This window comes from Periophthalmus magnuspinnatus, chromosome 21, assembly GCF_009829125.3.
Source record: "Periophthalmus magnuspinnatus isolate fPerMag1 chromosome 21, fPerMag1.2.pri, whole genome shotgun sequence".
Taxonomy (NCBI): Eukaryota; Metazoa; Chordata; class Actinopteri; order Gobiiformes; family Gobiidae; genus Periophthalmus; species Periophthalmus magnuspinnatus.
In genome coordinates this window covers 5,867,325-5,878,159 of record NC_047146.1, presented here as the reverse complement: position 1 = coordinate 5,878,159, position 10,835 = coordinate 5,867,325, and the positions used below count along the sequence as shown (strand labels likewise).

Sequence of the window (10,835 nt, the reverse complement as noted above, 5' to 3'; positions counted from 1 at the left end):
AACCCTCAGCCTTTTCAGCAGGTCTCAGACAATAGTAAAAACATACTTTTACTTTTCAGTCCTGTTTAAAAATGTAGTGAAGTAAAAGAAAAAAGCACTTAAATACAGTACTTTTCTACTTTTACTGTGTTTTGTTCCAACATTTCTTAGACTTTTATGACTTTTATAATAGAATGTTTCCATTTGTGAAGGGGGAAAGCACTTGGAACAAAGGGTGACTTCATCTGGCTTTGTACTTCTGATGTTTTCATTGGTTTAATATTTAACATTTGCTCAGTCATTGCATAAATAGAATATATTTCAGGGAGTATTTCAGGTATGGGTCCACGTGGTGCAGAGAGCGAGGCCCCCTGTGCGCATTAACTTAACTGTAAGAGCTCAAATTCTCTGGCTTCCTCCCGCGCAAAGCAGGTAAAACTGGTGCGTACACAGCTGTAGTGACTTCCCGCTGTCCGTGAGTCTATGTCCCGCTTCTGTCATGATCTGCCCAGTGATGCAGTACATTAAAATACCCGTGCGTTACGCGTCTGGCGAGGGACACACGAGTTGTTTACAAACAGACTTTTTAAAGAGGGGGCGACGTCAGCGCAGTGTAACTCCAACCGGACACTCCCCCCTCTGTCCTCTCCCCCGCGCCCGTCACCGCCCCCGCTGCGCCAAGGGTCGTTAAAAAGCGCCAGGAGCCGGAGGAGGGTCAGTCCGAGTCTTGAATGAGTCTCGTGCGCTGAAAGAACACGGTTTGGACTATTCAGAAAGGAAAGATTGCGCTGCATTGGTTAAAACAAAACACTGGAAACATGAAGTCTCCAAAGCTTAAAACCCAAGGTAAGCATGGATTCATAATATAATGTCATTACGCATTGGATAACAACTTTACGCACGACTTTACGCACGAGTCACGTTGGGGAAAAAAGGCAAAAACGTGTGATTTTGTTTTGTTTTGCAGCTAAATTTGTGAGTGAGGAAGATCTTGACGATGTTCTCGGGGAGTTTGACGCTGTCATTGAAGACTTTACGTCGCCAATTGAGAAACGTCACTTCAGGTACGACGAGCACCTGAAAACCATGAAGAGACGGAGCAGCGCGAGCGTCAGCGACAGCGGCATCAGCGACTCTGAGAGTAAGAAACAGAAACAACACGCTCAATTTGTGTTTACCAAACGTGACAGACGGGATGGGTTTTACTGTTTGGAGAGGGAAAGACCGCGAACGTGCCTCAGAGCGCGTGGACAGCAGCAGGGCCGGATCCAGCTTTCAGGGGGGCCGAAGGTGAATCTGTCTCAGGGGCCCCCAGGATTAACAAAATTATTTCTATTTGCCAAAAGCCAGAATTTTTAGCCAGTTTTTCATGATTTTCTTCAAAGTCACAAGTTTACATACATTACAGCAATCGTGAAATTTAAAATCATCCTCTAATTTAACTTTACAGTATAATATTTGCATGTTAGTGATTCATCTGTCCAGTCAAAACGTGTCCATGTCCAAACTGTTGAAGATGGACGCAGATATGGGACAGTTCTGTGGCGCAGAAAACCCTTCCAGTATTTGGTGCCTTTAAATTGCGTGACTTTGGTCCAATGTTTTCGATTTAGTTCCACACACTTCTCACAATAGTTGGCAGGAATTTTGGCCCATTCCTCTTGACAAAACTTGTGTAACTGAGCCAAGTGTGTAGGCCACCTGGCTCAAAAAAAAAAATGCAGGCAGCAGCAGATATTTTGCTACTATAGATTAAAAAAATGTAATTGTTTGAAAGGATATTTAGGCTGTTATGAACACACGAGTCCAGTTTCTAATTCAACTGCACATATATATTATTTTCAATCTAAATGTATGGCTCTTGGGGACCTCCTGCTGTCCTCAGGGCCCTAAACAGCGACTCAGTCTGCTTATAGGCTGGACCGGCCCTGGCCAGCAGCAGCAGTGTGTGGAAAGCGCGCAAAAACTAGACTACATCATCTTTCTTTACTGTGTTTTATAATTGATTTATTTTTTTGGTCATATTTCTCAACATTGTGATCAGAAGTTACATCAGAACATTAACGTTGACGTGTTGACATTAAAACCAAAAGACAAAATGAAAAAATGAATACTTTTGCAGGTATATACTCATTTTTTTTACTCAACAGTAGCCTACACGCATGAAATATCCCGTTCATTTTAGTGCCTGAATACCAAGCGTCGCCATACGAACCCATCCCAGTGTCAGGTTACCGCAGTAAACTCTGACAGCCTCCAGAACGGAGATCAGGCGCATACGAGCCTATAGACTTTTTAGTGCGGTCCCGTCCAATCACATGCCAATTCTATTCTTACCTGGAGGTGTCGGTTGCGCGATTGCGTTTTGTAACATCTGAAATTTGGAGTTGTGGGGACTTGCACGAATCGATGTGGCAGAAAACACTTTTCTGTTTTTTACGCTGTGTGGTATTTTAGTTAGAACTTTGGCCTCCAGGACTTAAACGCTCTACGCAAAATCCCGTCTTATCTTATCTTATTTGTAAGTTTGCAAAGGAGGAAATGTGTGGAACTTGTTTTAGCAGTTTTTTTTTTGAAAGGCAGCGTGGAAAAAAAGCAAAAGAACACCAAGGAAAAGCACTCAACTAGGATTTAGACTTACCGCAAAGGAATTAAAACACATAGCCTAATGCAAATACCATGTCAGCCCCTTTTTTTAGCTCCAGACACCACTTTGAAGTTACGTAATAACTTTGAGTCGATCCTGGAGATGTTTAGAAGTTATGCATTTTAAAACTTTACCACCAGCGCACAGCAGGGGGTTTGTCCACTATACGGCCTCCAAACCCCAGGGTCTGAGTTGGAATTGGCATTAATGGCGCTAACAAGTGGTTGATTTGCCGTTGGGACCAGATGCCTGCGAGGGCCGTGTCTTCTCCATGGCAGTCCTCTGACCGGGGGGACTGTCCCACGCGGTGACGCTATTGTGCTCCTCTGTGATGGATGCTCGGACAGTTAGTCGCGTTAGTCGTGTTGAAGAGGAGGAGTCAGGAGGACGGGGGGAGACTAAGTGCTTGTCCAAAATGATCCATCCACGAGTCAAAACGCAGGTGACTGACAGGATTTACAGACAAGAACGTACAAGACATATTTGGAATTCCGACCGCGAGTATCGTAGCAACCAAAGAGCCAATCCGGAGCGAGGCCTGTGGAAGATAACGCCCCTTCTCGTCCACGCTACTGGTTCAGCAGGGAATCAAACCTGTTGCTAGCGCTAGCAGGAGCAACGTCTGGGAAAGAAGGCGCTAGATTTGTCGTTTTTAATGTTTATATCTTGATTTACAGACACAATAGTGAAATAAAAACCCGAGGATCATGTAGAGGGTTAATACGAACATTTAAGACCAAAATGACGAGTCTGACAGCAGCAGTTACAGAAAAAGGGGTCACAGTTTTTCTATAGAAAGTGAATAGGAGCCAGAGTTGATGGAGCTGGAAGTGCGCCTGTGATCACTTCCTGTTTGGAACGCAGCGGCTAGCAGGTTAGCTAAGTCCATTTATATATACAGTCTATGGTTCACATGTAAAATTTTGAAATTATTTTAGTTTGACTTTTGAAGCTTGTATCTGGACGTTTATGCGTTTAAAGACTAGAATGTTGCTGACGTTTAAGAAGGAAAAAGAAGCGCTGACTAGAGTAACACGACGCAAAGTACTTCCTTTCTACCATTCTGTCATACCACTGTCACGAGTGATGCACCGAGCCAACTTTTTCAGTACTATAGCTTTAAATATCTGCCCGTACCCAATACTGTACCAACTGATACCAGAGCAGAGACTGAAAACAGCATCTACTTCCTTTACACAAAAATAAAGTAAGACAGAACTGATCCAAATGTGTTATGTAGCAGTTATATATCGCTCAAGTAACGACAGAACAACTTTGTGCAAATAAAAGTTCAAATATTATGAGACTTTCTGGGCCGAGTACAACCAGTAAATATTCTTATAACATCAATTTATATGTGCAACTCAAGGACTGTGTATATAAATGGACGTAGCTAACCTGCTAGCCGCTTCGTTCCAAACAGGAAGTGATCATGGGCGCGCTTCCGGCTCCATCGACTCTGTCTCCAATTCACTTTACATTGAAAAACCCACTCTACTCTATGATCCTGGTGTTTTTCTTTCACTTTTGCGTCTGTAAATCGAAATATAAGCATTAATAACAGACAAATCGAGGTTGCCCTTGTTAGCGTTAGCAACAGGTTTGATTGACAGCGTTGCTAAGAGCCATATTTTTCAGTTTCGGTTCTATTTATGAACTATTATGAGATGTTTACTTCTGAATTTAGTCCGAATGCAAAGTGTAGACTCTGCTCCAAACAGCACCACGACGTCTCGTCCCCCAAAGCTCCGACAGCAGCGCTCGTGTGTGTCCAACGCCGCGTCTACTACGACCGCACGCCTGACACCGAGAAAGTGGAGGGCTGTCATTACAGGAGAATGCTTTAAATTATACACTTAAGCTCCTCTCTCGCACAGACGGAGGGAAACGCACACGAGCTGTAATGCGTTTGTGTTTTTTTTTCTGTGCGTCAGGTGCGGAGTCCCTCAACAGAAACAGCTTCAGCTTCAGCGACGAGCGGCTCAACTCCCCCACGGGGCTCCCCTCCAACCCCACCTCCCCCACTCTCATGTCGCCAAAACGTAAGCCGCAAAAAAAAAACACTCTCAAAAGAACAACACGCCCGCTCTCTTCTTCACGTGATAATTGATGTGATTTTCTTCTTCTTCTGTAGCTAAACTCGGGGACACGAAGGAGCTGGAGGACTTCATCGCTGACCTGGACAAAACATTAGAAAGTGAGTGGGAGTTTTTTAATACGCCGACTACAGTTTTCATTCATGGAAAAACACTTAAGATCATTATATTTTAGATTTTACGCATGATTTTTCACGGTTTGGCCATTTTTTTTTAGCTTTTAAATGTTACTTCCTGGTTCAAAATGATGACATCACACTGGGGAAGTCCATAACTGTCACCTGGCAACCAAAAACTCGACAAATATTAAATAAATAAATAAAAAGAAAACAGCTTTATTTTGTTGAGATGATGTTTAAAGTATCAGGGGGAAAAAAATGTGTTTCTTTTGTGTAAATTGTGCTGAAGTTTTGGACAGAATTCTCCCAGTGTGATGTCATCAACGTGGGACGCTCTACTTCCCGCAGTTTTCAACATATTTTTCAGCTTTTCCTCCCAAAACGGCTTCGTGTTTGGTGTAAAACTATAATTTATATTTACAACATGTTTTACCCGACCAACTTAAATCAAAATAAGAAAATTATCAAAACTTATGAAGCAGCTCGTCCTCTCTTTCACCTCTGCTCCCCAGTGCTAACATGCTACGCTAACGTAAACATCTGCTTTGAGCGTTTTCATCCAAGAAGTTCTGATCTTCAGTCTATTCTAACAGAACTCAACAGAGAACTGCTACACATGACAGGTCCAAAACATAGACAGTATATATAAATGGACGTAGCTAACCTGCTGGCCGCCGCGTTCCAGATAGACTTTGGCTCCAATTCACTTTCTATTGAAAAACTGTGTCCTTTCTCTCTGTAACTGCTGCTGTCAGACTCGTCGTTTTGGTCTTAAAAAGTTCGTATTAACCCGCTCTACATGATCCTGGGGTTTTTATTTTGATATTTTGTCCGTAAATCAAGATATGAACATTAATAACAGACAAATCAGGCACCTTCTTTCCCTGAGGTCACTCTCCATAGCGTTAGCAACAGGTTTGATTGAGTCCACTTCTGTATACAGTCTGTTTTGTATCTGGTTTGGCCCTTTATTCCACATCTGATACGACTAAAGCCCAGAGGGAGGCATGTAACAAACTGTAAATATCAAAAGTGAGAGTTCAAACGTCTTCCTCCTCCTCCGCCGCCTGCCGTGTTGTGTTTTTTTCCTCCATCCGCTCGGTGTTCTTTCAGTCCCGTCCTGTGTAAAACCCCAGACGGTGAATGAGCCAGTGCGGCGGGCAGTCGGCCAGGCCCGTCCCGTAGAAAAAGGCCCATTTATTAGGGCCACCAGTGTTTACGATGTCCCCCCCTTCACTGGAGCCAGGCCTTTCTGAGAATAGAACCAGCAACCCAGGAGACAAGGAGTCCCGCTCTAACCAGCACTGTCTGTCCCCGTCCTTTTTTTAGGCATGTGACCCCGTGAGCCGCGAGGGAGGGGGAAGTGTCTGTACCCAGGCTAACGCACACATCTGGAACCCGCCCAACAGGAAACAGCTGGATGCCACGGCGACTGCCAGCGGGACAGGGACTGCGAGAGGAGTTCCGCTGGTATTTTCCTAAACGTCGTCCTCTGCGCGTGTCGGACCACCTGAGGAGAGAGCGCAGAAGAAGCTCCAAATTAGCGACGTGGACGATGTGTGAGGGTTTGGACGCCCTCGACTGGAAAAGACTTGGACTTAATAACAGAGTCACTGGATCGTTTACTGTTAGACAAACACTTCCTCATCCAAAACTTGACCTGGAAGAGTATTTAATATGGCTTTTATATTAGAATTATATTGTAATTTTATAGTGCTACACATTTGTAAATTGTCTTTTTGTGAAATATATTTTTGTATCTTGTGTAAATAATAATTGTCTCAGATTCTATTTGCTTTGGCATTAACAGAAGTCTTTAAGTTTATGTTTAAATGGCCTGAGCTAAAACTCCTCTGGAAATAACTGGAATCAAATGTATTTAATAGAGATCATGTCACCGGAGTTATTATGACATAAAGATGTTCTGTCATTAAAAGTGTCTGTGCTGTTCATACAACACTCACATTTACAACAGTAAAGTCCTGGGTTTGGAGTCACAAAAATGAGGACAAAAGTGAGAAACTATCAGATATAAGTTTGTTTATAGATACAAACTTAAGCTGTGGTGAAAATCAGATATGATGTTATATAAGACACGTTTCCAAACTGGAGCTCAGTGAAGTTAACACCAACATATTATTATATTATCCCTTATTATTATTTTAACCAAACTGAAAAACTACTCAATAAAGAAGTAACTAAATCTCTTGCCTCTCCAGTGCCCTGAGCCGATACAGGTCTAAATACCAGGCCCTTCTTTCTAAGAATGTAAACTCACTTATGCAGCGATCTGTCGTAAATAGACGTCACCGTCTCTGCCTCCTGTGCTCATTTATCAAAACACTCCACAAAGCAGTCACTTACGTAACTCCGGCCTGGGTCTATTTGCAGAGGTGGAGGGAGACACCGGTGCGACCCGGGGCGGCTCTGCGGCAGGTGCGGCACAAACGGTCCAATGTCAGAGCTCAGTGTGGTCAGCTGACCTCAGGAGGTCGAGGGTCAGGGGCTGTAGATAAACACGCTCCTGTTGTATGATCAGGACTTAGAGAATGTAGAGACACACACTTAAACACAGACACTTGAGTCTGGACACTCAGGCCTGAGAGTTACATCCTCACATTTACATGAGCAGATGAGTTAGATCAAGTACATTTATGAGACTCTGTTTGCTCGGGGTGAGTTGATCTGTTGGCAGGAAGTTGGCACAGAGATGTTGGTGTTCATGTTTCTTCAGTACAGTTGGCAGAGTGGGTACTGTCCACACACACAGTCCCAGGGGCCGGGTTTGGAGGTGCCCTGCCTGCGGCTGCAGTTGGCACTGACCTGGACCCCATGTTGACACAGCACATGATCCGGAGCAGGGTCACAGCCCTCTTGTTTAAAACAACCGGCCCACTTGGCAGAACGGGGCATCTTTGGCACTGTGGTCCAGTACAGTCCGAGGGCTGGCCTTGGCAGAGGCAGACAGCACACTCCAAAGTGTGGGAAAGTATCCACCGGAACTCACAAAACTCAGACTTATAATACAAGACGATTCAACACTATAGAAGCGTCACATTTAATCAGCTCATCTAAAGTCACAGTTTACTCTAAACACTCTGCAGACGTCAGGAGGACGTCCCATGGGAGGTCCCTCTGCTCCAGTGGTCACTCTATGAATAGTTTGGGCAGAGACTCACAGATGTGAGTCCACATCACAAAAAGTCAGAATTACACAGAGTAAATATCAGGTTCAGTTTACTCTGAGGCAGGACGTCCCCTTAAACTTATGTCCCTGTGGAACCAGCAGGAAACTCAACATGAACATGAAGCGATAATGAAGTGGACCTGATCCTCACACACGTGTGTCGACCAAAGACCAAACTCACATGAAACATTTACAAACATGTTATTTTCCTTAACGTGTTAAAACCACATGACTGTCTGCAGTTTTAAAGTAACACGAGTACACACACACACACACACACACATCCTGAGGACTTACATGATACTCGTGTGGTGGTATTTTCCTCTGACCTCTCGGGGGACGGTGAGGTCACACATCAGGCAGATGCTCTGGCCTCATGACGTCCACAGTCCAGCGTTCTCCCTCTGAGACAGAGCAGAGAACTCCAGAACTTTCCAAACACTTCATCTGTAAAAGAGTCATGTGACTTTTCACTGACATAACAAAAATGTGACAATGGGCCTAAGCCCCAGACACAACATGAGCTTTTATCATGACACACACTTCTGTTCAGATCCTGTTCTACATTTAAGTGATGTCATGTGTGAAGTGTGAGCGAGAGACGGAAATATGAATGAATAAAACACTGACGCGCTGGAATCACTTTAAAGATCAGATTTTTACATTAGTCTGTTCTTTGTTCTAACGTTTCCTCGTCACAAACGGACCTGGAGCTGTGTTTTTTTGTTTCATTCACACACGTTTAACACAGAAACCCTGTGTATTTCGCCCGAGTTCTCCTCTCAAACTGAAAAAAACTCCATAAATCCTCAGTAGAATCATTTGGATCCTGTTTTTGAGGAGGTAACGTCATTAAAACACGACTTAACGCTCACACGAGGAGGAAGTGTCTGTGCGGCGACGACCCGAGCGACGACCCGAGCGACGACCCGAGCGACGACCCGAGCGACGCGGTGACTCACATTTTGTTCATTCAGCAACATTGACAACGGATTTCCACTTGTTATGACTCACTGACTGAAGCGCAGAGGCTAAATATAGAAACTGTAAATGTCAGGGGAATTACAACAGATTTTTCCGTTTTATTTTTGTGGTTTCATTAAGTCGACTCCGGACGCTCCACAATCGTCTTCTTCTCGTGTCCGTCTCACATCTGGAGTTTATCCCAACAACAAACCACAGCAGATCCACTTTGTCTTCTGTCGTTAGCAACAGGTTTAAACCAGTGTGTCAACAAACTCGCTCTGGATTGGCTCTTTCGTTGCTACGATACTCGCGGTTGGAATTCCTTATATCAGGCATATCCAAAGTGTGGTCCGAGGGCGAATTGCGGCACGTGTACAAATTTCCACTGGACCGCAGACCACTCTGAAAAAAAAATAATTACATGTGATCAGCGTAAAATAAACATGTACAAGTAATGTTATATTTCACCAGAAGATGGCAGCAGATCCGGGTCACGCTCCGACGTCGCGCTCTCGCCGAATTTTACCGTCAACTGGATAAAGACGAGTTTAAAGAAATTTGAATATTCACTAAGAAAATGCAGTTTGTTTGGTTCCACACATTTACGTGAGAAAACATCTGCGGTTATGAACTTTAACAAGAACTGAGCACGGACAAGACTCACATGTGTGACGTTTGTTTTGTGTGACGTTTGTGTGACGTTTTGTGTGACGTTTGTGTGACGTTTTGTGTGATGTTTGTTTTGTGTGACGTTTGTTTTGTGTGACGTTTGTTTTGTGTGGCGTTTGTTTTGTGTGGCGTTTGTTTTGTGTGGCGTTTGTTTTGTGTGACGTTTGTTTTGTGTGACGTTTGTTTTGTGCGGCGTTTGTTTTGTGCGACGTTCGTTTTGTGCGACGTTCGTTTTGTGTGACGTTTGTTTTGAGTGACGTTTGTTTTGTGTGACGTTTGTTTTGTGTGACGTTTGTTTTGTGTGACGTTTGTTTTGTGTGACGTTTTATGTGACGTTTGTTTTGTGTGACGTTTGTTTTGTGTGACGTTTGTTTTGTGTGACGTTTGTTTTGAGTGACGTTTGTTTTGTGTGACGTTTGTTTTGTGTGACGTTTGTTTTGTGTGACGTTTTATGTGACGTTTGTTTTGTGTGACGTTTGTTTTGTGTGACGTTTTGATCCAGACCTGGTTTATTTCACATAGTCTCAGTTTCACTTTCATTAACACGATATTTAAATCTGAAAACACTCTGTTCCACCTTGTGATGTCATCATGTGGTGATACAGGAAGTGCTCCACTGTGTTTTTAAACTCCACACACCTTCATTTCTAGAATCATTTGGATCATTTCAGCTCATCTGGACTTGCCAATCTACTACTGAACTAAAGGTAAAAGGAGCTGTTCACTTGAAAACTACCACTTGATGACATCACAAGGTGGAACAGAGCGTTTTGAGCTTTGGAGATGTTACAGACTAATAATAAAGTGTGACTCAAACATGTGAATGAAACAAAACACAACTCCAGGTCTGTTTTTGATGCGTTAGAACACGACTTAACGCTCACGAGAGTCAGTTTTGTGTAATATCAGACGTTTAAACTCTTATGTAACAGTGAACGGGACGCGTCTTTACAAACAGGTGGAGAATCCCGCGCCTCGGAGCGTCCCGTCAGCCCTCACCTTTAAAGCGGCTCCCGACGGCGTCCTCGGGCCCTCGTTCATCTTTAACCTTTGGCGTAAATCAGGCGTAATTACTCTGTGTTGCGTTCTGCACAGATAAAAGGCGTATTTTTGTGGCGTTTTGCTTCATAACGACTGGAGCAGGGGCGGCGCTAAAGGGGGGGCTTGAGCGA

The 10,835-nt window shown here is 43.8% G+C and overlaps 1 protein-coding gene across 1 annotated transcript; it reads left to right on the top strand.

Moving 5' to 3' along the window:
- Positions 1-690: 690 nt before the first annotated feature.
- Positions 691-6,773, top strand: rgcc (regulator of cell cycle). Its single transcript, XM_033986709.2, has 5 exons — positions 691-825; positions 947-1,120; positions 4,561-4,668; positions 4,761-4,823; positions 6,171-6,773. Exons 1-5 carry the CDS (start codon positions 798-800, stop codon positions 6,176-6,178), a joined length of 381 nt encoding a protein of 126 aa, XP_033842600.1. The 5' UTR covers positions 691-797; the 3' UTR covers positions 6,179-6,773.
- The last annotated feature ends 4,062 nt before the right edge of the window (positions 6,774-10,835 follow it).